The 26,179-nt window shown below is 45.9% G+C and overlaps 1 protein-coding gene across 1 annotated transcript in view; it reads left to right on the top strand.

The window, feature by feature from the left end:
• The window catches only part of BBS1 (Bardet-Biedl syndrome 1), a 591,426-nt gene that overhangs the window by 103,457 nt on the left and 461,790 nt on the right, over window positions 1-26,179 (top strand). The window contains exons 7-8 of the mRNA XM_086938512.1: window positions 17,750-17,822; window positions 19,443-19,574. Coding sequence (XP_086794638.1) covers window positions 17,750-17,822; window positions 19,443-19,574 — 205 coding nt within the window. The remainder of the gene's footprint in view (window positions 1-17,749; window positions 17,823-19,442; window positions 19,575-26,179) is intronic.

Below are 26,179 nucleotides of genomic sequence, written 5' to 3'. Positions count from 1 at the left end.
TTGCTGGGCCTTTTGGAGAGAGAAAACCGTGGTGAGAAGAGTTCCAAGAGCTTCTCTACTAAGCCATCTTCTCAACCCAAACGTCGAAGAACAGCTTCTCCAGAAGGTAGAACTAAAAAACATCGACTCCAGGGAGCGTCACCGTCAAAAAAGGTGCGCTCGACGTCGAGATCCAGATCGCCGTCAGCATTTTCGGCGTCGAAGAGAGCTCCATCGACGTCGAGGACTTCGCCGGTGAGGCAAGGTTCAGCGTCTCGACAGTCGCCGTCGAAATCTTTTTCGACGTCGAGACATCTGGTGTCGATTGCAGTAAGGACGACGTCGGGGGCGCAACGTTCGACGTCGAAGGATCGTAAGAGATCGACGTCGAGGCAAGAGAGGCGTCCGACGTCGAAGGATCGAGTGTCGACGTCAAAGGGTATAGTGTCGACGTCGAGAGGGAGTCATCGATCGACGTCGAAGGAAAGACCGAGGTCGAGAGAGAGACGTACGTCGTCATTGAGGAAAAGGTCGACGTCGAGAGGAAGAACGACGTTGAAGGATTTGACGTCGAGACCTAAAAAGAGAAGGTCCAGGTCTCCAATGCGAAGTAGGTCGACGTCGAAGCTTGCTTCGGGCTCGAAGCATGGAGTGTCTAGGTCTCACACACCTGAATACAGGTCGGCTTCGAGACTATCAAGACCAGCCTCTCGGACCTCACTTAGGTCTTTGTCGAGGTCAGAAATAAGTCCACAACCTTTAGTGGCATCTTCACCGCAGGATCAGCAAGACGACAGGTCTGCGGTGGGTCAAGAGACAGTGCACCAGGACTCTTCTGTGGTGGTTCATTCTGGCTCAACCTCAGGGCAGGTGTCAGATGACAGACAATTGGTGCCCAGACAACAGACTCCATCTGGCTCATTGGTCTCTGAGCACGGTGTAGTCTCCAGAGCCTCCAAGTCTTCAGCAGGGCTGCATATTGTGCAGGTTTCACCTGAGGCTTCACCTTAGTGGACAGAGCGACCTATTAACATGTCACCGAGGTGGCTGGAAAGTCTTAGACATTGGAAGATGCGTCCAGATGCAGGACTAATGGGGAAGAGGGCTCCGGTCCCTCAGTCGGAGCTGCATAGAAGATCACGCTCGAAATCCCTAGTGAGAGAGAGATCACGTTCGAGGGAGCGTAGGAGGCAGCGATCGGCGGCAACTCAGAGACGGCTTAGAACCCCTTCACCATCTTCTACGTCATCTTCGTCTTCTTCAAGATCTTCATATAGAGACTATTCTCCCACTATATCATCTACTCCGCCTTCCAGAGTGTCTCCCGTGGATGATTTGAGCACATTTAATGATGTGTTATGTCGTGGGGCGAATAAGTTCAACATCAAGATGGCAGTTCCCCAAGTGGCAACGTCAGTTATCTTTGAAACCCTGCATCACAAGACAACTGGCAGGCCTCTTCTGCCGTTAGTTCCCGGTTTGATAGAACCAGCAATGAGAACATTCTTAACTCCGGCCACGGTGGGTTCAGGTCCTTCTAGGATTGCAAAGAAGTACAAGGCTCCAGAAGAAGATCCAATATTTTTGTGTTCTGACCCACCTCCAGACTCACTTATTGTGGCGGCAGTCAGAAAAGCACATTCTGCAGCATCTACCTCTTCTGCTCCACTTGAAAAGGATAGTAAAAGTATGGATTCCTTGGGGCGAAGAATGTGCAACACCTCGGGGTGGGTCATGAGAGTGGCCAGTGCGGCAGCCTTATTGGACCGCTATGATCGTCTGCTCTGGGACTCGGTGGCTCGTTTTGCCGATAAATTCCCTAAAGAGGATCAGTAGGACTTCCTGGAAATTGTGGAAGAAGGAGGATTGGTGGCTAACCAGAGCATTAGCGCGGCTGCTGATGCGGCGGATCTGTCAGCTCATGGTTATGCACACGGTGTTTGTGCTAGGCGTTCAGCTTGGCTTCGCCTTACTGGGCTAAAGCCTGAGGCCCAGAGGAAAATGGTAAATTTACCGTTTAATGGTTCGACTCTGTTTGGATCTCAGGCTGACGACGAGATGTCCAAAATGAAAGTGGAGTTGGACACTCTTAAGGCCGTGGGTCTTGAAAAGAAGAAAGAATTTAAACGTCGAGGTAATTTTCGTCCCTTTGACAAGAGATCTTTCCAGCAGAGGAGCCATCAGACGAATTGGTCTTCGCAAAACCAAGGCCAGAATCAACAGAGGTCGCAATTCCAACAGCGGCGACCTGGACAAGGCAGAGGCAATGGAAATAGGCAGCAGTCATCTGCTACCAAGCAGCCTCAAAAACAATGAACAGAGGCTTCCTCCGCAACCGTGTGCCACTCCGGTTGGAGGAAGTATTGTGTGTTTTCTGGACGAGTGGAAACAGATCACAAAGGACAGATGGGTGCTGGGTATCTGTAAAGGGGGGTCAGGAATGGACTGGACACGGTGCCTGGGTAAAGAGGGTTTTATTTTAACATATAGTTTCTTTTTACGCAAAGTTAGTCTCTCCTTTGCAAACCCGGCAGGATCCGTGATGCCGACTGTGGGGGGGTGTTCTCTCCTCTAGGGCGGTTCTGGTCAGGCTGGCGTTTCTCCCCAAAGGACCTCTCGCATCAGGATTACCGGGAAACAAAACAACAGAAAAAGGACCAATTACTTTCACGTCCTGTAACTCTTCTTTCCGGGGTACCAGGGAGTGAGGGTCACCTTCTAGTGCTCAGGCGTTACCGCGTACTAAGTGTCAGGTGTGAGGGAGGATACTTTTACAGGGAAGGGTAGTGCAGGAATGCTAAGGGGTTGAGGGTCTTTTTACTGCGGGTAAAGGTCCCCGCCGTCCCACCCAGTTCGAGATCCTGTCCCGTACCTGTCGTAGCCACACTCCTCCCTCTGGAGTGTGGCACGGCGCAGCGCGGTCTCGTTGGCCTCCTGGCACGTCTTCTTCGGACAGCAGGGCTTCGCCTTCCCCAGCCTCGTCTGCTTCTCGTCCTGGTGTGGCGTTTTCCTCCTCTCTCCGGCGTCCTTCCTCCGCGCTTTCCTCTCCTCGGCTCACTCCCCAGTCGGTGACGTCACACGCCGACTTCCAAGGTTCCGGGGCTTTAACCAATGCCATGAAGGATACGTCACGAGGGGCAGTCCCGGCGTCCTGTTCCGTCTGCCAGTTAAAGGGGCCGGTTTGCATTTCATGCTCCGGTGTTCTCCACGCAAAGGGCTCGTCCTGTGAGGAAGGAGTAATCATTTCGTCGTCATTGACAGACCACCATTTAACTTCCTTGCTGCCGCCCTGATTATCAGACATCGTACCGGTCACCTGGTTACACACCTCCCCCCCCTTGATTCTCCCGATCGGGGAGAAGGGGCGATCTAGATAAAAAGTCAGCATTAGCGTTGTCCCTCCCCTTGCGGTGTTTAATCACAAAGGAGAAAGGCTGAAGAAACAAGGACCACCTGAGGACTCTGGGATTGAGGGAGGTGTTCCTTTGCATCCACTGTAATGGAGCATGATCCGTATAGAGTACAAAGGGACGGCCTTCCAGATAATACCGTAGTTTATCCACAGCCCACCTAATAGCTAAACATTCGCGTTCAATTGTCGGGTACTTCCTTTCCCTGGGGTGCAACTTGCGGCTCAGGAACAGTACAGGGTGTTCTATACCGTCCTCCCCCTCCTGCGACAACACAGCCCCAATCCCTACCTCAGAGGCATCGGTGGCCAATGAAAACGTTTTGTTGTAGTCAGGCGGTATCAACACTGGATTCGAAGTGATAGCTCGTTTGAGTGCCTCAAACGCCTCCCTAGCCTCTCTTGATGGTTGATTCAACTGAGAGGGCTTGGATGCTTTACTGAGTAAGTCTGTCAAGGGACTGGCTTTAGCCGCAAAGTTCTCGATAAAGCGTCTGTAGTATCCTATGAGGCCTAGGAATCCCCTCAAGTCTCTTTTGGTGGATGGAAAAGGGGTCTGCATGATAGCCTTGATTTTCTCTTCTTGTGGGGCTATGACCCCCTCTCCTAGCAGAAATCCTAAATACTTCACCCTGGGAAACGCTGCTCTTGATTTTTTTGCGTTAACATGCAAACCTGCTTTTTTCAGGGCCTGTAGGACGTTCTGCACATGTCTCAAATGTTCTTCCCAGGTCTTACTAAATATCACAATATCGTCTAGATAGACGGAACAATACTGGTTCTGTTCAGAGAGGACCCGGTTCATTAATCTTTGAAAGGTGGCTGGCGCCCCATGTAAGCCAAAGGGTAGTACATTGAATTCATAGAGTCCTTCCTCCGTAGAAAAAGCTGTTTTTTTCCTGTCCTCTTCTCTCAGGGGCACTTGCCAGTAGCCTTTTGTGAGGTCTAGCGTTGTTATATACTTCGCTTCTCCAATCCTTTCAACTAACTCGTCCACTCGTGGTATGGGATAGGCATCAAATGCCGAGATGGCATTCAAAGCCCTGAAATCCATACAAAAACGAGTGGATCCATCTGGCTTTGGGATCATCACTATAGGAGATGACCAGTTGCTGTGAGAGGGCCTGATGACTCCTAGTTTGAGCATCTCTTCTACTTCTCTTTTTACATCCCCTCTCCTAGCGGCCGGAATCCTATATGGTCGTTGCTTGACTATCTTCCCTTCCTCTGTCTGAATTTGGTGTTCTGTTAGGTGAGTTAGACCAGGGGTATCTGAGAATATGGGAGAAAACGGACTGAGAGTCTTTAACAGACCATCTTTCTCTTGTTCCGTTAACTCTGGGTTGACAGGTAACTGCTCTAAAGTGCTTTGGGAACTTTTGACCGGTAAACCAAAGTGGGCTGCTTTAGGAGGGGGTCCTATCCATTTTTTTAGTAGGTTTATGTGAAAGGTCTGGCTTCTGGAGGGAGATAGTTGTATTCTGTATGTAGTGTGTCCTATTGTGTCTATTACGGGGTATGGTCCTAACCACTCACTTTTGAACTTCTGTGTAGAAGAAGGAAGTAGTACCAACACCCAATCTCCCTTGTCAAGAGTGCGCCACCTTTTCCCCTTATCATAATAGAACTTCTGTTTTCGTTGCCTTTGTTCTACATGGGAATATGCCAAATCCCTGAGCTTTCCCAACTTGGATTTTAGCTGTTGGGTATATTCTAAGAGAGATCTTTGTTCCTCTAAGCCTTCCTGTTCCCAGGCTTCTTTGGTTATCTCTAGGAGGGATCTTGGTTGCCTGCCGTACAATAACTCAAAAGAGGAACATCCCAAACTGCTCTGTACTTGAGCCCTCAACACATACAGGGCGAGGGGAAGGAGCTTATCCCAGTCCTTGCTTTCTACTGTTAGCATCTTCTTCAGTGTTGTTTTCAGTGAGCGGTTATACCTCTCAACGAGGCCATCCGTCTGAGGATGATATGCCGATGTTTTTATCTGATGTACATCTAACATTTTGCATACTTCCCTCATTAACTTCGATACAAAAGGGGTACCTTGATCCGTAAGGATCTCTTTTGGGAATCCTACTCTCGCGAACAGTTCAACCATTGTGTCCGCTATATTCTTAGTAGTGGGTGCCTTTAAGGCAAAAGCCTCAGGAAACCTAGTGTGATAATCCACTATGACCAAGGCATAGGTGTTTCCGCTGGTAGACCGGGGTAAGGGTCCTATAAGGTCCATCCCAACCCTTTCAAATGGTTTTCCTATGAGAGGCATAGGTTGCATAGGGACAGCTTGGGGACGAGTCAAGTTTTTCTTTTGACAGATTGCACATTTCTTGCAGTATAATTCCGCCTCTTTATAAATGCCAGGCCAAAAGAAATGTCGTGTTATGTTCTGTGTGGTTTTCTCTGTACCTGAATGTCCTGCTGTGAGATGTGAGTGGGCGTAATAAAGGATCTGTTCCCGGAAAGCAGATGGCACTACTAACTGAGGGTCATCCCCTGCCTTTCCCTCCCTGTACAGCAAATCATTTTGTATCACGAATCTGGGGTACGTCTGTGAGGTGAGGGTTTGTGCAGCATGTGCGGCCTCCCAAGCATTCAGAAGTGTAGTGTCATTAGCCTGTGCAAACCTAAAATTCCTATCTAGCACCCAAGGTTCCTTTACTATGTAAGCATTTTCTGGTTTGACCTGAGCGGATAATTTATCTTGGAAGAGGGACATAAAGTCGGGATTATCAATGCCCAAAATGATATCTTCCGGCAAGGTTGATATGACCCCCACTTTGATTTGCACAGGGGCTCTATTCTGTGGTTCAATGACCAACTGGGCTACAGGATAGGGTCGCACGTCACCGTGGACGCACCTAATATGCACGTGTTCATTAGGAACTATCTGGGTGGGCAGAACCAATTTTTCCTGTACTACAGACTGTCGGCACCCCGAGTCTAACAATCCCCGTATGTATTTATCATTAATCCTGATACGTACATAGAACGATGGACCCATCTCTGCGGAGTACATTACAGCTCTGGGAATATAGCCAACCTCCATTGGTTCTTCGGCTGGTTTCCTTTTTGGACACATCCGGGCGATGTGTCCCCACTCCCCGCAGTCAAAACACTGGGGTCCCTTATACGGTACGCTATCCACCCTCAACGGTTTTTGCCTGACCGGAGGGGGTAGCTCCGGTTTCTTTTTGTCACTTTTCAATGTTGTCATCAGTTTGCTGCTTTTCTCAGAGTCCCAAGTAAATGTTCTGGGTTGGGCTCGTGAATAGTTGGTGGCCATTTCAATTGCTTGGGCTACGGTTAAGCCAGAGTGTTGGCGTAGCCACCTTTGAGTTCCGTAAGGCAACGCCTCCATAAATTGTTCTAAGACTATGCTGTCCATAACATCCTCTTTACTTCTTTGGCTTGGTTTTAACCACTTTTCTGCAGCCATCTTCAGTCTCAGATACAGGGTTTTTGGATTTTCCCCAGCCACTCCTCTTTCTTTTCTAAACCGGACGCGGTAGGCCTCGGGGTCTAATCCCAGGTGATCCAGGATAACTTCCTTAATAGTTGCATAAGGGGTATTGCCGGCATGATTAGCCACCTGATAGGCTGCTTGAGCTTCCCCAGACAACAAAGGGGCTAAGAAAAAGGGCCATTTCTCTGGGGGCCATCCACAAGCTTGGGCTGCTCTCTCAAAATTTGAGAGGAAAGCATCGGGATCCTCCCCGGGGACATATTTTTGTAGCGAGACGCCTGAGGGATGGGGACTTCCGGCTCTACGATCGGCGCCGAGTACTGGTGTCTGGGCCACTTTCTGCAGGCCTTCTATCTGGGCGCTGATAGCGTTCTTAAACAGTTCCCGATCCGCATCAGCTACCGTAATTTGGTTTTTTATAGCCCACTCTTGCTTATCTTGTCCTTCAATGAGATGTTGGATTACTTGATCCATCAGTGATTGCTGGTGGGGGTCAGGCAATCCCACTTCTGACACCACTTGTAAAGGGGGGTCAGGAATGGACTGGACACGGTGCCTGGGTAAAGAGGGTTTTATTTTAACATATAGTTTCTTTTTACGCAAAGTTAGTCTCTCCTTTGCAAACCCGGCAGGATCCGTGATGCCGACTGTTGGGGGGTGTTCTCTCCTCTAGGGCGGTTCTGGTCAGGCTGGCGTTTCTCCCCAAAGGACCTCTCGCATCAGGATTACCGGGAAACAAAACAACAGAAAAAGGACCAATTACTTTCACGTCCTGTAACTCTTCTTTCCGGGGTACCAGGGAGTGAGGGTCACCTTCTAGTGCTCAGGCGTTACCGCGTACTAAGTGTCAGGTGTGAGGGAGGATACTTTTACAGGGAAGGGTAGTGCAGGAATGCTAAGGGGTTGAGGGTCTTTTTACTGCGGGTAAAGGTCCCCGCCGTCCCACCCAGTTCGAGATCCTGTCCCGTACCTGTCGTAGCCACACTCCTCCCTCGGGAGTGTGGCACGGCGCAGTGCGGTCTCGTTGGCCTCCTGGCACGTCTTCTTCGGACAGCAGGGCTTCGCCTTCCCCAGCCTCGTCTGCTTCTCGTCCTGGTGTGGCGTTTTCCTCCTCTCTCCGGCGTCCTTCCTCCGCGCTTTCCTCTCCTCGGCTCACTCCCCAGTCGGTGACGTCACACGCCGACTTCCAAGGTTCCTGGGCTTTAACCAATGCCATGAAGGATACGTCACGAGGGGCAGTCCCGGCGTCCTGTTCCGTCTGCCAGTTAAAGGGGCCGGTTTGCATTTCATGCTCCGGTGTTCTCCACGCAAAGGGCTCGTCCTGTGAGGAAGGAGTAATCATTTCGTCGTCATTGACAGACCACCATTTAACTTCCTTGCTGCCGCCCTGATTATCAGACATCGTACCGGTCACCTGGTTACAGTATCATTCAGAGCGGGTACCTTTTGAGATTCAAGAAGCCACCTCCTGTCATGCATCCTCTAAAGATGTTACAGTGGAATGTGAAGCGTTTACAACAGGAAGCGAACATCCTTCTGAAGAAGAAGGCCATAGAGCTAGTACCATCTCAGCAGAGATGTCAAGGCCTGTACTCTCGATTTTTTTCTCGTAAAGAAAAAAGGTCCAGCTACGGAGTTCAGACCCATTCTGGATTTGAGACGGTTGAACAAATTCATTCGAAAGGAGAGGTTTCGAATGCTGGCTCTTCATCAGATCTTCCCTCAGTTACACCAGGGGGATTGGATGTGCTCCATCGATCTGAAAGATGCTTGTTTTCATATTCCGGTATCCAGAAAACATCGCAAGTTCCTCTGGTTTCAAGTAGCTGCTCATCATTATCAGTACGCAGTACTCCCTTTCGGCCTGAGATCAGCTCCCAGAACATTTTCAAAATGTATGGCGGTAGTTGCGGCTTGTCTTCGAAAGAGACGGATTTTCATATATCCGTACTTAGACGATTGGCTTCTGAAGAGTTCATCCCCATCGCTACTGGAAGAACATCTATCGATATGCCTCCAACTCATGTGCAAGTTGGGTCTTCAAGTCAATTACAAGAAGTCCATAATGAACCCCACCCAGAAGATCCACTACCTGGGTGCTCAACTGGACACGGAAGAAGAACGTGTGTCCTTCGGAGGAGAGGTGGTCATCCATCAAGGCGAAGTGTTTTCTTCTCCTTCAGTCTGCATGTCCGACAGTTCGGCAAGTGTCCTCTCTCCTGGGGTCCATGGCATCGTGCATCTTCATCGTGCCAAACACACGTTTGCATATGCGTCCTCTACAGCAGTGTCTGGAAGATCAGTGGAAACAGAGGACGGGATGCTGGGAGGATCGAATTCATCTCCAACAGTCTGCAAGAGATTCCATCCGGTGGTGGATGAAGAAGGCAAACTTGATGAAGGGAGTTCCTTTTCATCAGGACCCACCAACGCAGACTCTGATCACAGACGCCTCTCTCCAAGGTTGGGGGGCGCATATGGGCCCTCTGCAGGTACAAGGGCTATGGTCAGACTTCGAGAAAGGATATCACATCAATCTACTCGAACTCAGAGCGGTCCATCTTGCTCTCAAGTCCCTGGCTCCATCTCTACAGACTCGGTCCCTCCTGGTGCAAACAGACAATACAACTACAATGTATTACTTAAACAAGCAGGGAGGTACCAAATCCAGGACTCTGTCCATAGAAGCCCAGACCATGTGGCATTGGTTACTTGCACGAGACCTGTCCATAACAGCGGTTCACCTACCAGGGAGTCTGAACTCACAGGCGGACGACCTCAGCAGAGACTTCGTCGAAGCGCACGACTGGGTTCTCAATGAAGACGTCGCGCACAGCATTTTCCAGGCTTGGGGAACACCAGACATCGATCTGTTCGCAGACGCAGCAAACGCAGAATGCCCCGTCTTCGCGTCCAGGTTCTTCCAGAAAGGGTCTCAAGGGAATGCCCTTTTGATAGACTGGTGTCAAAACTTGCTGTACGCCTTTCCACCGACACCGTTGATACCAGCAGTGATCAATCGGTTGTACAAGACCGACTCCAGAATGATACTGATTTGCCCAGAATGGCCACACCAGTGGTGGTTCCCAGGTCTCCTCCAGTTGTCAATAATGCCTCACAGGAGATTGCCTTGTCGCCCGGATCTTCTATCCAAACAGGAGGGGCGAGTGTTTCATCCCAATATGCCCTCCCTGCGCTTGGCAGCATGGCTCCTGAAGTCATCCAGTACGGGCACTTACAGCTGAATTCAGAGTGTATGAACATCCTTAAGGAGGCAAAGCGGCCTTCTACAAGACAATCCTACGGATTTAAGTGGAAACGCTTTTACCTTTGGTGTCAGAGTAAGGGTCTTGACCCTATTCATGGTCAAGAACAGGTGATCTTACCTTATCTACTTTACCTTGCTGAATCTGGTTTGCAGTTTAGTTCCATCAAAGTCCATCTTGCTGCAATAACTGCTTATAGAAAATCGCCAAGACAGATATCTTTCTTTCGGATGCCTGTGGTGAAGGATTTTCTGGAAGGTTTAAGGAAGGTGTATCCTCCAGTCAGGTCTCCTTCTCCACCTTGGGAGCTTAATGTGGTGTTGACTAAGTTAATGGGTCCCCCCTTTGAGCCCATACATAAAGCGTCTTTACAACACTTATCTTGGAAAGTAGCGTTCCTGGTGGCCATCACTTCTGCTCGTAGGGTGAGCGAAGTCCAGGCTCTTTGTTGCAATGAATCGTACACTATTTTTCATGGAAACAGAGTGGTGCTCAGAACTCATCCTGCTTTCCTGCCCAAGGTGGTGCCGGATTTTCATATTAATCAAACCATAACATTGCCTACTTTCTTCCCAAACCCTTCGAGTCCGGCTGAACGGGCTCTACATTCATTAGATCTGAAAAGGGTTTTGAAATTTTACTTAGATAAAACAAAGTCTTTGAGGCACACGGACCGTCTTTTTGTAAACTATGGTCCTACGAATACTGGTTTGGCAGCGTCCAAGAGATCCATTTCTAGATGGATAGTGTCATGTATCCTACTGGCTTATCAGCTAGCCCACAGGTCTTTATCAGGTAGACCTAGGGCGCATTCTACGAGGGGTAAAGCTTCTACCACAGCTCTCCTTAGGAATGTGGCTATGTCAGAGATATGTAAAGCAACTACTTGGCGTTCAGTGCATACGTTTACATGCCTTTACTGTCTAGATTCTGATGCACAGATTGATGCACAAGTGGGACAAGCATCCCTCAGAAATTTGTTTGCTAATTCTAGCTAAACACTATTGTTTAAAAGTGTGGCTATGCATTTATCTGTTCGCCCGCTTCTGGTGGGTATGAGCTTGCTACTTTATTCAGTGCTTATGACTATTAATGAGTATCCCCTGGAAGAGAAGGATTAGTTACTTACCTGTAATCCTAGTTCTCTTCCAGGGGTATACTCATTAAAGTCATTAGCACCCTCCCGCCTCCCCGGGCGAGCAGTAGCATTGAGGTTTTTTCTTTTCAATATGTATTATGAAGTTTTTAAGTGCAGATTCCTGCTAAAGTTTACTGTACCGTACAAAAAAACTGACCTAACTGTCACCTGTGGTGCATGATGGGAACAGAGTTCTCCTGGAGGCCATAAAGGCAAAGTGTGCAGATTCTCTGGGGCCTTAAAGGCAGGGTGCCAGTCTGATTTTCTGTACACAGACATTTTTTCATATGCAGCCATTTAGGCTAATAACTGTTTACAACAGGTTCTTTGATGAAAATAAAAGTTTTTTTTTCATGGTTATGAAATGCATTTTAGGCTCATGTCTGTTTATTGCATTTATATACAGCATATTTTCATGCTTCAGAATGTGTGTAAGGTTGGGCTTTATTAGCCTATGAATATATGTTAGGCTGCATATTATGGTTATTATACATGTATATGTGTATAATTAGTTAGTACTATGTACTTTTGGTTATATTTACACATATATATGTATATTGTTTATGTGTTCCGGGTTCCCGCTCATGGGCGGAGATAATTCAGTGCTTATGACTTTAATGAGTATACCCCTGGAAGATAACTAGGATTACAGGTAAGTAACTAATCCTTCTAACCACCTTCCTAGACTCCCATTACGACCACGCCCACTGCTCCGCGTCCTCCCATCACTCCCTACCCCACCTTCCTATCTGTGAGAGCTTAATGTCTGAGACCAGAAGTATCCCAGAAGTCTCTGCTGTGATGCAGTAATCAGGTGTAATGTTTTACCAACATTATCCTGATATGGCGAAGAAAGTTGACATATTTTTGGTGTATTCATTTTAGTACAAAGTAAATAAAGATGCGTTTACCAATATAATCAACAGAATAATACAATTCTTAATGCATCTGGGAATTAGCTTGTGTGAAGTCTGGTATATTAACTCTTTCATGTATGCCGAAACCTTACCAGAAATTGTACACAACATTTTATCGCTCACTGCACAATAAAGAGGGACACTGGAATTATGCGCTTATGCTGTTGTGGCACTTTCCGCATATAAATAGATTTGCCGTACTTGCCACATAATCCTTCATCTTGTGCAGATAGCGTACATTTTGACTAAAAAACGTTTTTAGATTAAAGAGATCTAATGTTACTAAAAACACTGCCACATATTTAGCCACTTAGCAGAAAAGGTTAATATCTCATTCTTCAATTGCTAGTGACTCTATTTAGGTGTTAAACTGACACTAACGAGGGGTAACATTAAATAAATAACTGATTACCTGCCCGTGTGGTAAAAACTACATTGGGAGCTCAAGGAGACCCCTCAAAATTCGCATTCAGGAACACTACCGGAATATCCACAAATCAGATACGAGACAATCATTAGTGGAACACTACCAGCAACACCATGAACATAATCTAACATTCTCCTTTGTAGGTATCAAAAGAATAAAGACACCAAAACGTGGCGGTGATGTAGACCGCCTCTTACGAAGAGAGGAGAGCTCTCTGATTATAAAAATGGAAACAGTAGAAAAAGGCCTAAATCAAGAATATGAATGGCACCATTGGCTGGAATAAACTGTACCTGCAAACCAGAGCCTTACATAAGGAAGCTGTGGCCTGCCTCTTTTTGGACAGACACCTTTTACATACAATAGAATGAATTCAAAAACATTCTGACTGGTCTTACTGTGGACATTATCTCCCCTTCTATGCAAACTATATTCTCTTGTTTCCATACATATAATGATCAAAGCTATAAACGAAAGAGCAGATACGTGATGTCCTCATGTCATAAATGTCATATACTGATTTTGATGCTCATTTAGACCAACTTGTTTGGACTTATCCCTGTCCCCTTGTCAAAATATTATCGTAGATTACTCAGAAGAACTACTTTGCACTTGACCATTGCTACTATCCAACAATTTTCTTCTTATAATACCACCTCTGTAATTATTACAACAATATACTGTTTTAATGAACACCCACCCTACCTGTTGCAATAACTCACAATAGGTTTATCATCTTAAAATGGCGATTCCGTTTTATTGACTCTATTGTCTACTCCACACCTTATGAAGTGTGGTTATTTTCGCTGACCTCTACGAATAAGTACCTGCACACTTCCACCGTTTAAAATATCAATAATAATCTTAAATCAATATGCAGGCTTGCAACTTTTCACTTAAATATGTACGCTTTATTGTGCCCATCACGATCTCTAAACATAATCTTCTTTTAATTTACACCACTCAAAAATGGCGGAGCACGAAAATACAAAAAGTCCACTTTCGACTATTACTACACATACGTTACCGTGCCTGTGAGCTTCGGGTTACTTTAAGACAGTTTTTATAAACACTCGAAACATTTGCAAAAACGTGAGCAATTACCAGAAAATAGTGAACCTAGTGTATAATATAGACCCTGTAGTCCATGCGCTAAAGCATAAGCAAATTAGCCAAACTAATAACGTATGAGAGTAAAATCAAGGGACCCATGCTTCCGGGTCAACCTCTCTCTCTCCGGGTTAAAAGTGGCAGCATGACATTCCCTTGGAGAACGCGAAAGCGGCGAACATCGAGCAGACGGACAACGATGTGATTTGGGGATTACACCCTCACAAGTAAGCGGTCCCTGATCGCAAGGGACATTCCCTTTATGTTTTAATTTCGCTAGGCCCACGCCATCGCATTTTTAACCAAAAACCGCACCTTTGATTAAATAGCGGACGCTCCCTTCCCGCCTCCTCACGCCGGCAACCAACTCTCTGTTAGCGTAATAGCCCAACACAGACTACGGAATGCTTCCCTTAAGCGAGCTTCTAACAAATGATTATTTCGTCGCAAATCACCATGCTTAACCAAAATGCTGCGCCATCACTGTTTGGAGTGACACAGCCTCTTAAATGGAAGCACATAAATGACTGTTTTGTCTAGATTGATTCCTACTCACTAAATGCCCAGCATGCTGCACCCGAGATTTTTAGCTATACTTGCTCCACAAAAGTTTAAAAAAACGCTATCCGAACATGATATATGGCAGATTGCGAGAGCTCTGTGAAGTAAAGTAAATGTAATAACTGTGCCATTATTTGTATATCCAAGAATGTGAACCCTTGTATAGAGAAAGAAACTTATTGAAATGGATTCTTGGGTATATAAGGCAGTAAAACCTTCTAAAAATGTACATGTTGTATTTGACAGATTGAAACTTTTTGAAACAAATTGGACTTTGGTGGAAAACATGCCCATTTTATGACGATATATAATGAACACATTATATTGTAAATAGGTATGCAGAAGCTATTGTTGAACTTTCTCCTTCGCCTTACACTCTCTTGGCATGCCACTCTGATCACTTGAAACTATACCACTTCGTGCATGTTGTTCTAATCTGAACACTCTGTATTGCACTTTCTGTAAATTACTTGACTTAAGCTCCCTATATAAAACCTTTCAAATCAATAATGTTATATAGATCACAGAGGGATTAGGTTCTAGCTATTCACGCATTTACTACCTTTGCTCTCCTCATTTACTATAATCATCACTGGGTTGATTCTTTTCAAATAACGTCTAATCAGAAACTTGTACTATAACATCACGCTAGTCTTTACCTAGCTCGGACTGTTTCACCCTTTCCTTACAATTTCCATCTCACTGGTACTGGGTCAAAGGCTCATTTCCCTTAATCACTTGCGCTCACAGATGTGTTTTTTTGATTCTTTACAGCTTTGAAAAAGCCCCGGCGCAAATCGCCACAGGGGGCGAAACACGTGTCGGCTGTTGCATGGTTTTATCTAAATTAATAAAAAGCAACTTTTCTACATAATTTGGACTTCTGACTTTGATTGCATGAGTAAGGATTCAGCCTAAGAATATCAAGAACTTCTGTCAAACACGCTCATCACCCCCCTTAAAACTTTATTGTTACAAAACTCATGAGGTCCAGAGTTTTTTGAGTGTGTTTTTTGAATAACAATACGTGAAAACTGATATGGACTTGGCATTTCCTGTGAACCACTCTTCTTCCCTAGTAACCTTTACTCCCATCATTTTATGTAAAAAGGACAAAGACAAAAAAGACTGCAGCAAATTGTGCCGCATTACGCCTCATAATTTGCCTTTTTTGGAGCATAATTCAATCACCTCTGCCTAATAATTTGGTCTTCCCGCCACATAATTCCATTAGCTCTAAGAATTAGAAAAAACTACCCTTGACATGTATGCTGACATTTTCTCTATGCTCAGAATGAAGTTTACCACCATCAGGACATGCACGCAGAGAGTACTGCATTGACAACTAGAGAGACTGGGTAGTCAAAATTCTGGGTCCTGTTGCCCAAAGTTGCTCAATGTTGTCTCATTTTTTAGGGTTTGGCTTGGACACAGTTTTAGCTGTCTCACCAGTCTCAATTAGTGAAGAAATCCTGAAAAAAAATGCCTACATATATCCACACATAAAGAGACACTGGGTCATCCCACTTCATTCATTGGTCTGTTCGGCTGTCAGTCACATTTTGCTTCCGCCAACCACAGCATCTGGTAATGGGTCACCCGTTTTAAATTCTTGCTGTCTAGCATTGTGATTGAAGACATTTTGCCTAATCCACCTAAAAAATGTGGCAATATTTTACTTTGCCTATGCATTTTATGGTCCATTCTTTATCCTTTTAAACATATTTTGGTCGGCTTTGTGTGTTCATATTATGTCTTCTGGTTACAGTAATACAAACCCTATAGTGCCTTTTCTTTGGACCAATTATAATCCTATTTCCCTTTATTCTGCTTTTTAAATTGGCCATCTGCAACTATGCAAAGTGCGCCAGCCTGCTAGGAACACCCATACTATTCCTTTAAAATTAAATGTGATGGCGTTAAAAAAAACTAAACTATTTATTGCAAGCTTATGTTCACCACATTCAGGTAGATGAACATGATTTCTTTTTAGGACGAGCCTACCAATCGGGGCAAGCGTAACAAGCACATAAGGAGTTGCGCGCATCCTATTGCTTACCATTGGCTAGCTTTACAGTCTGTCTTTACTTGTTTACTTTCTACTGGACGGCTTTCCTTGGTTCAGCCCACCCTTCTGTTTGTTTCTCCCCTAGAGCATAGCCTCTATGGTATTTCTTTGGATTGTCTGGCTTCCATGATTCCTCTGTTTGCTGTCAGGGAAATACGTTTTCCCTTTTTAGGTCAGTACTGAGCAGCGCATGCCCTGCTCTGTGAGGCATGCTGTATTCAGGTAGGGACTCGAAGCCTCGCCCACTCTCCACCCATATTTTTCATTGGCTTGTGTCATTGTCCACAGTAAACTGTAGCTGTTCACTGGTCAAAAGACTTAGTAGTCCCTCCTTAGTACTGCCTTGTCTCATTTTGTAAACTCCCATGGCGACTCCCCCTGTTTTGTGTGTTGTTACTTGGTAGGCTTTAATTACAGCCTCTGAGCACTATTTTCTGAAGTAACTTTGTCTTAACCCTTTTTTTGTTTTTATTTTTATAGCACGAATTTGCTGCACAATTGGTCTCGCATTTGCAAAAGTTTAGATATTGGCATTGTGAATGACAATGCCTTTTATTTATCTGTTTTAAAAACAACACAAAAATAAAAGGCATTGTTATTTTAAATGCCAATAGCTCAAACTCTTGCAAATGCGAGACTCATTGCATTGCAAATGCTTGTTTTATTTGGGTTTCAACTAACAATTGTGTTTTACTTGTTAATGTATTCTGTCTCATTTATATATTTTTTCCTTGTGTAGAGAAAATAATCTGATTCTTGTGTAGAAAAAATAATTGATTCTGTAAGAATATTTGTGGTTGTTTCTTGATAGTAGTTGGGATATACTTTTGTCTGAGTCAAAGTTTATGTGGCTGTAATTGGTTGATGTATATCTCTGAGCAGTTTCTAGAGGTTACTTTGTTGTGGTGAGTAGGTTTATAGAAGCGCGACGATTCAGTAACTGGAGGAATGCATAAATCAAGGCTTCGGTTGGGCTGACATGATTGAAGAGAGTTTATTTTAGTATGGGTAATATATTCACTCTAAAATGTATGCTGATAAGCAAGGCAACATCTGAGCATTACAATGAGCATACATTACTAGGCTTAGACAATAGTAAGTAAATCTAACTCTAATGTGGCTGATGCCTTGATTCTTAAAGTTATTAATTTGCCTGACGAATACCAATGCAGGCAGCGAAGAATGTGAATTAAAAAAACATGTATAAATATTACATATTTGTTGTGTTTTATAGCAATACTTACAATTTTAGAATTGGATTAGATACATCCATGAATTTGAGGATGTTATAGTGGTATTTCTCGTCTACAGTATAATTAAATACCATCTATTTCTCATCCACACAAGCCTTTCTCTAAATGTAGCCCTCACACACTTTTTTCTCCTATAACTCTCTCTCATGCTTCAGATTCCTCATGTTGGACCTGCCGGAGATGGAGAGTTTTGTCAACCTGCACAAACATTTACCCATCAAGCGACAGGTATGTGATGCCAGCTATCTGTATGTCTAGTGTTGGAAAAAAAAACAATTATCAATAGCAACACACTCTTGGCTGTGAGGTACAGAGGAACATAACCGGTTAAAACTCAAGTAAATGAGGGCAGTCTTATTTATTTTTTTGATGTGCTGACTATTTGTCATTTTTTCCCTACTTATCAAAAAGAACTAATTGTCAATTCTTCAATCTTGCTGTGATATGTGGTCATCTGTATTTGGGAGGACGAGGAGAATTCCAGTCCCCCATACAATGTTCTCTAATCTAGAACAGGGAAAATATGGGAATACTGTCCTGCACTGACTAAAGCATACTCTCAGTAGGGTCTGTATGAAGTCACTGGAAGCATGCACTCATAAGAGCAAGTGCCCACACCCACCCATAGGTGGCATGCTTCATCAGTTGGCTTGCTCCTTGTCTGGCTGGCACTACAATGTGCCCAACAGGCTCTGCAAGAGGGTTCTTCATCGGACATATTTTAATCGCCAATGGGTAACTGAGGTGCGAGTGTGTTTCCAGTCAGTGGTCGATAAGATTAAAAAAAGGATGTGAATTAAAGATATAGATATCTTAGATGCCTGAATAACATGAATCACGTCCTCGTTATCAGCGTAATTTTATCTATCAGGTATTTGGGTTCAACATGTGCAAGGTATTATACACCTGCTTTGAACGACACCAAACCTGGAGGTCAGACAATGTCCTTATGCCTATCTCCTGAAAACAGATTTCTACGTCTTTAGAACTTTACTCATGAAGAAACTTATTCTCTCCATTTTTGATTTTCGGAAACTGTTAAATCTCTTGGCCTCACACTTCATACTACCTAAAACGTCTGCTAATTTCTTTATCTACTCTCTGATAACAAATCCATCAAGTGCTTCAGAACCAGTTGAAACAGCTGTAAGGTGTCATTTCTAGATTAGCTAGCTGCCAGGAATTGCATTTTGGCAGGCGCAACTGACTAGTAAAATCCACCTTTTCATCTGGTCTTTGAATCTGTAGCTTTCAAAATGTATACTTGATGTAAAAAAAAAAATCTGTTACTATGATGTTCTGTTAAAGGTCCTTACAAAATTATAGTTTGTTCTGTATGTTTTTTCATCATGGTATGTTTGCCACTTTTGTATACTGGAACTGTGAAAGCAAGTTTTTTGTAAACCCCCCTATTATTCTGTGGCGCAAGAGCATTATATAAGACTATTTAATAATTAAGTAGATGAATAAGGTGTATCAATCTATCTAAAACTCTAGGTGACGGCAAGTCCTGTGTTAATGTAAAGAGTGATTTATTGACCGCTGATTTTAAGTGGTAGGCACTCCTCAGTTAACTTAGCTGAATTTTGTTTAGTGCCAGAGAGCACTACCCGGTACAAATTAGGCATATGGTGCTTTTCAGAGCTGTGCATTGCAAGTTGTTAAGAGCGACACTGAGGGCCTTTTGTGTAAAATGCTTCTGTTTGTATAATCTGTGTTCCATTATGGATATTTCTCATTTTAGCCAACCCATTCTTTTTCTATCAGTTTTTTATTTGTTGCCATCAAAGTTAGGTAGCTCGTACTTTCCTTGGTCACAGAATTCAATGTTATTTAAATTCTCTTCAGACGGCGATCACATGCATGGGCACCCTAAAAAAGAACATGGCAGATGAGGATGCAGTGAGCTGCTTAGTGATCGGCACGGAAAGCCAGGAGGTATACATTCTTGATTCAGAAGCGTTCACCACATTGACACAGGTAAGATTTTATGTGAGGGTAGAGCAAGGTAGAATATTCAGTTTTTGGTACTTTCATGATCTGCTATATTGGGAATGTTATTGCCCAACTCGTTTTCTTATCCTACGTTGGATCATATGAAATGAGGTCACCCCACTTCCATTTACTCAGTGGCAGTTCCTCCACTATGGTGAAGGAGAGTCTCTCTCCCCCACCCCCACCCCCACCCCCCTCCTCCCTGCTTCCCCACCCGGACACAAAAACAACAATTGATGGACAGAATGCAGAACAATGTCATACATTCACCCCAGTACAGAGATCTTGGCCTAAATCCATCGTTTTTGTGCACTCCACACCACCCCAGTTCAGACATGGCCATATGCAAATCAGCCTTGACCCTGTGCCTCATGGGAACAGTCCAGCCCGAACTGCCAAGCCATGTCTTTCCTGGACCAGAATCAAGCATCCTAGGACCGGTTTCTGGCTATCAGCCGTCTTCAGCCAGGATAGCTTGACTCCAGTGGTGTGGAGAGCATGGGACTCACGTCTGAGCATACCCATCCCACTCGGGGTGACAAATGCAAAAACAACAATTGATGAACAGAATGCAGAACAATGTCATACATTCACCCCAGTACAGAGATCTGGGTCTAAATCCATCTTTTTTGGCACTCCACACCACCCCAGTTCAGACATGGCCATATGCAAATCAGCCTTGACCCTGTGCCTCATGGGAACAGTCCAGCCCGAACTGCCAAGCCATGTCTTTCCTGGACCGGAATCAAGCATCCTCGGACCGGTTTCTGGCTATCAGCCGTCTTCAGCCAGGATAGCTTGACTCCAGTGGTGTGGAGAGCATGGGACTCACGTCTGAGCAAACCCATCCCACTCGGGGTGACAAATACAAAAACAACAATTGATGGAAAGAATGCAGAACAATGTCATACATTCACCCCAGTACAGAGATCTGGGCCTAAATCCATCGTTTTTTTGCACTCCACACTACCCCAGTTCAGACATGGCCCCTCCCGGACAGCATCTTCCAAAACTTGAAAAATGAATCGGGGTTTAAACCTATTATATTATTGTTTTATTTTTCTTCTAAGTGACTGTGTGCTGAGTCAGGGGGTGGCAGTATTGGAGGGGCAGTGGTAGGCACTGTTATCAGTGTGCATGACGGTTTGGCAGGCCGGCCAAACTGTCATGTGCACTGAGGCTCTCTCCAACCTGAGCTGTGTTTCAGGGTTGGAGATAGCAGGCACAAGCTCCTAGTCTGTCTGGGAGTGCAAATTCATGACAATCTGACCAATCCCGAAGCTGCTTTCATGCATGAGAGCATCTTCAGGATTGGCCCCAGTGCAGTCTCGGAGCCTGGGCCTGCATTTGAGAGGAGCAGAAGAGCGCGAGGCTGGAAGGTAAGTTGTTTTTTTCTTTTTTCTTTTTCTCAGTCGTATCCCACCCACCCCGACTCCCCCTTCTCTGCCCGCCTCTTTCCCTGAGATGAGCTGCTCCTGCATTTTCCACTAGTGCCATACAGATCTGATTATACGGCATGGAAATGTTGGAATTAAGTTATGGGTCTCTGCATTTTTTTTTGTTTTGGAACTTTTTGTTGTTAACATTGCTCACAATATCATACAGTTCAGGACAATAGTCATGTAGTATGTGGTGGAATGACATTTCACAATACAATGAAAGGCTGACCTTGACACAGATGGGATTGTCAATACTCCTAGATCTAGCCCTGGTCCGCCCCTCAATGCCCTGTATTTCTTCCAAGACCCCCAGACTTTTTTCCATTTCTTTATGCAACCCCTGAACTTATAAATAGTTTCTTCAGCTCTCTGGCACCAATCTAGATCTCGCACCCACTGGTCCGACTGTGGGGACGCCTGCCTCCCCGCCACTTGCAATATTTCTTTTTGCCACCCCTGCTGCCATTTTCAGCCAGAGCTCATTGTGTCTGGACCAGTCCGTGGCATCTTTGATCATCAACAATAGCCACCTAGGCTCTAGTGGGACCGGGGAACCCACTACCGCTGCCATTGTGTCCGCAACTTTAGCCTAAAAGGGGACTATCTCTGGGCATTCCCATAGGATATGGAAGAATGTTCCATCTCCTCTACATCCCCTCACACATAGGGCCGATTGGCTTCTTCCCCAGGCATATAGATGGGTACGGGGGTAATACACCCGGTGTAGAATTTTTAGCTGAACCAAACTGAACCTGACTTGAATTGCAATTTCTCCGGGGCTCTGTAGTGCATCCTGCCAGTCGTCGTCTTCAAGGGCCCCTATTTCTCCCTCCCATCTTTCCCGCAGGGACACTAGGGGGTCAGTCATGTTGTTGATAAGTTTACGATAGATTGTGGAGGTGGGTTTTTCCACTATGGGATCGAGGAGAAGCCTGTCCTCCAAAGGGGAATACTCCGGGATTGGTCTCAGCAATTTTTGAAGAAAACATTTCTTATAAAGACATTCTGCCTGTTGCCCCAGTATTGGAACTTTCATAGATTCCCATGCTTTTGTATCATTCCCCGTCGTCGGAATGGGAGTCTCGATAACTGAAATAACATAGCAGTAGGTACAAAAGAGAAAGAAAAAGGCATAGGCCTCATTCCCTTTTGTAGCATATCCGCCTCTTTTTGTAAAAGAGACCAAACTTCGCATCAGCCAATCAGAAGAGCCTCATCCCTTAGAACCCTCCTGAAAGAACCTCAGAGCCTCAGATTTTCTACCGCACATTGTGCTTAGGGAGTCTCCTTTAAGCTCTGCTCAATCTTCTACTCTTTTGAGGTTTTTCTTCAGTTCTTTCTTCAGGATTGTTGGCTGTTCCTACCAGGATGTCTGATAAGGAGAAGGCCCTTTTCAAGTCATGTTCCACCTGTGGCAAGAAAAGGCTGTAATGTAATGTAATAATTTCTTGTAAAGCGCATGAATCACCCCACATGGGGCATCTCCGCGCTGTAGACCGCAGGGGAACCCGTCCTGGCTTTCCCTGTGAGATGGTCCCAACTGGGTATCTCCAAGGTGAAACCAGGCATCCCCGGCGTATGTGGGGGGCCGTTGTGGAGATGAGGCAAGCTAATGCCCAGAGTTGCCGAGTGTGATCCCTGGTTAGAGTAGGCACCGAGGCAAGAATTATCGAGTCCGCTGACCCTGGTCCACGACCCTGTATGTAGAGGACAGGCATAAGGACTGTATATATTGCCTGTACCGGGATCATAAGGCTGCGGACTGCAAGATCTGCCGCACCTTTTCTAGTAATACCCTCCGGTACCGTGAGGGTCGGCTCCTCACTTGGCTCCAGAAATTGAAGTCTAGAAAAGACACGGTGTCCAGCGACAGTGAGGACTCCTCTTCAGCTTCATCTTCTAGAAGGTTAGTCAAAAGGGGTAGGGTTTCCCCTTCACCTTCTGTGGAGCGTCCAGTGAAGGCCTCAAAAAAGACCCCCCGTGAGTCTGAGAGCCAAAGTCCTGTCAAATCTCCTCACCACGGTGTAAAGGAGAGGGAGGGACCATCTACGCCGTCCACTGTGATGAAGACTGCTTCAGCCGTCAAAAAGCCATCTTCTCTTATCATCTGAGAAGTCAGACAAAAATTCCAAGTCGTCGACGACGCAGCTGAAGGCTCCGTCGACGACGGCGTCGAAGTCCAAGGTTAAAGTGGTGCGTCTACGGGATCGTCGGCATCGATGGGATAGTCGACGGTGGTGACGTCGACGAGGATGTCGACGGGAACATTGACGACGACAGTGACAACGAAGATTTTGTCGACGATGGTAACGACGACGGTGTCGTCGACGGCAACATTGACGACAAAGACGGCAGGGTTGTCGACGGTCTCGTCGTCGGCGCCCATCTCGTTGTCGGCAGTTCATCCGTTGACGGTGGTTTTTCCGTCAACGACATCGACGACGGCTGGTTTACCTTCATCTGCTCCATCATCGGCGGTCGTTGACGGAGAAAATGACTATTTCTTTGAAAAGAATTACTCCGGACATGACGTCTCCAAGGAGAGTTACCCCCTTGCCTCCCGCTTTGTTGTTAAAAGAGGAAGATGAGGATTCTGATAATGATGATCAGGATTCGTTTGGGTATGCGCACAGTCTATCCTAACTGCTTGTTAATTGTCAGGAGACCGATTCGGAGGGAGAGTTTCTTCAGGAGTGTTCATATTAACATTATTCTCAACCGCAGGGGTTCACAGGCCAAGAGATGGTATCTGTTCCTACCTCATTCTTGCAAGATCTCCATAACATGTTGCAGGATTACAAATCAAGGTGCTCTCAGCCTGCTGCTATTCCGGCTACTCAAGCCTTGCCTACACCTATCTCTCCAGAATTGCCAACTCAGGTGGTCTCTCAGCCACAGACACCTGCTCCACATGTACCTTCAACACTATCGGACATACAGGATGATTCCTCGGATGAGGATCAGAATCTCGATGACAGGCCTAATCAGGGCTTAGAATGGGATGAGTATGTAATCCCGGACCCGGCGTCACCATGTCCAGACCCTGTGGATTCCCCTCCGGTGGATATCTGGGGGTTTCATAAGTTAATGGAGAGGGCATCTAACAGATTCCAACTGTTGCCACTGAGTGTTTTCTCTATGACTTTAAAGAGCCTAATAAAAAGGTTACCAAATCTATTCCTATTGTACAACATGTATAGGATGAAGGTCTTAAGGCTATGAAGAACCCGGCTACGGTGGTCCCTATCCTACCGCGCCTGGAAAAGAAATATAAGGCGCCTGAGGATGGTCCGGCGTCCCTGACTGGGCACCCAAAACCAGACTCTGTGATTTTACAGGCGGCACAGAGGAAGTCCCGCAACCCTTTGGCGCCTTTGACTACTCCCCCTGATAAAGAGGGCAGGAGGGTAGATAACGCTGGAGAAAGATTCTCTTCAATGGCTAGTTTTCTGGTGCGGGCAGCTAATGCCTTGACGATACTGGGCAGGTATGATGGCCAGTTATGGTGTGACCTTTCACCTTATTTAGATCAACTTCCCCAAGAAGCGAAAGGTGACGTGAAGAAGATACTACAGGAAGGGGAAGCAACATCAGCGGAGGTAATCGATTGTGCCATGGACATTGCCCCAACGGCTTTTCACTCACTAGCTGGGGCAGCGGTTCTTCGTCACCAAGGATGGCTCAGAGCGACTTGGTTCAGGCCGGAGGTCCAGAATAAGATTTTGGACCTTCCTTTCGATGGACAGGCATTGCTTGGAAAACACATAGATGATACCCTCCAAGATATTAAGAAGGATACAGAGACGGCTAGGTCTCTTGGTTCGCTTCAATACCGGAAGTTTCCTTTCAGGGGTGCCAGGGGCAGGAGTACCACATACAGAGGCTCATACCAGCAGCAGCGGTACTCGTCATATGGATCAGGGTCACAACAATATTGCCAGCGCTATCATCAGAAACAGGGTCGAACCTCGACTTTCTCAAGATCGAATACCAGAAGGAAACAGAACCTCCAGGGACGTGATACGTCCAAGAGGCAATAGCGGCGTTCTGGCTCTTCCTGCTGTGCCCACCTCCATTACAACATCTGTTGGAGGCAGGGTATCCCAATACCTCCGCAACTGGTCTCAGATAACATTGGACCGTTGGGTGCTCAACATATTTCGAAAGGGTCATACTGTGGAATTCACTCAAATACCACCTTTGAAGCCCCCTGCTGCCATTCCATCGAAACATCTGCGTCTCTTGCAGCTCGAAGTTCATCAGATGATCCTGAAGGGACCTGTGGAGCTGGTTCCCTCATCTCAAAGAGGGAAAGGGTTTTATTCCAGGTTCTTCCTGGTGAAGAAGACGCTGGAGAAATGGCGCCCTATTTTAGACCTCAGGGAGCTAAACACCTATCTCATTTCCCAATCCTTTCGAATGGTTTCCCTTCAGGATATCTTACGTCTCATCAAACCAGGGCATTTCATGGCCACCCTCGATCTCGAAGATGCGTTTTTTCACATACCCATTCACCCAACACACAGGAGGTTTCTACGATTTACAGTAGCCAAGAGCCCCTTTCAATTCAGGGTTATACCCTTCGGACTTCGCTCTGCCCCAAGAATCTTCACCAAGGTGCTGGCACTGGTGGCAGCTTTCCTGCAGAGACATCACTTTCAGGTCTTCCCTTACCTGGACGATTGGTTGCTGAAGGCCCCGTCCAGGGAGGCTGCGAGGGAAGCGGTCAACGCATTTACAAACCTATTCCAGAATTTGGGTCTTACTCTCAACAAGGAAAAATCATCTCTGATTCCGTCCAGGACAGCGCGTTTCCTGGGGGCCATCTTGAACTCAAATCTCAACAAGGCTTTCCCATCCTTAGAAAGGCAGGAAAAACTGCGAGCCATGGCACTGCTCTTGAGAAAAAGAAGGTGTCTTTCAGTACGCCGTTACAAATCCCTTCTGGGGCTGATCTCCTCATGCATCCCTCTAATACCTCACTGCAGATTGTGGATGCGGCCTCTTCAAGAGCAGCTAGACAAACAGTGGAAGCAAGTTCACGGCTCATTCGACGACAAGGTGACGATCACTTTTGCAGTGAAAAGAGCGGCCTTGTGGTGGACAAGACAGGAAAACCTTTCCCAAGGTCTATCCTTCGTAGGCAATCCG

This window comes from Lissotriton vulgaris, chromosome 9 (assembly GCF_964263255.1).
Source record: "Lissotriton vulgaris chromosome 9, aLisVul1.2, whole genome shotgun sequence".
In the NCBI taxonomy this organism is placed as follows: Eukaryota; Metazoa; Chordata; class Amphibia; order Caudata; family Salamandridae; genus Lissotriton; species Lissotriton vulgaris.
The sequence above is the reverse complement of the archived record's forward strand: the minus strand, read 5'-3'. Positions and strand labels throughout refer to the sequence as shown.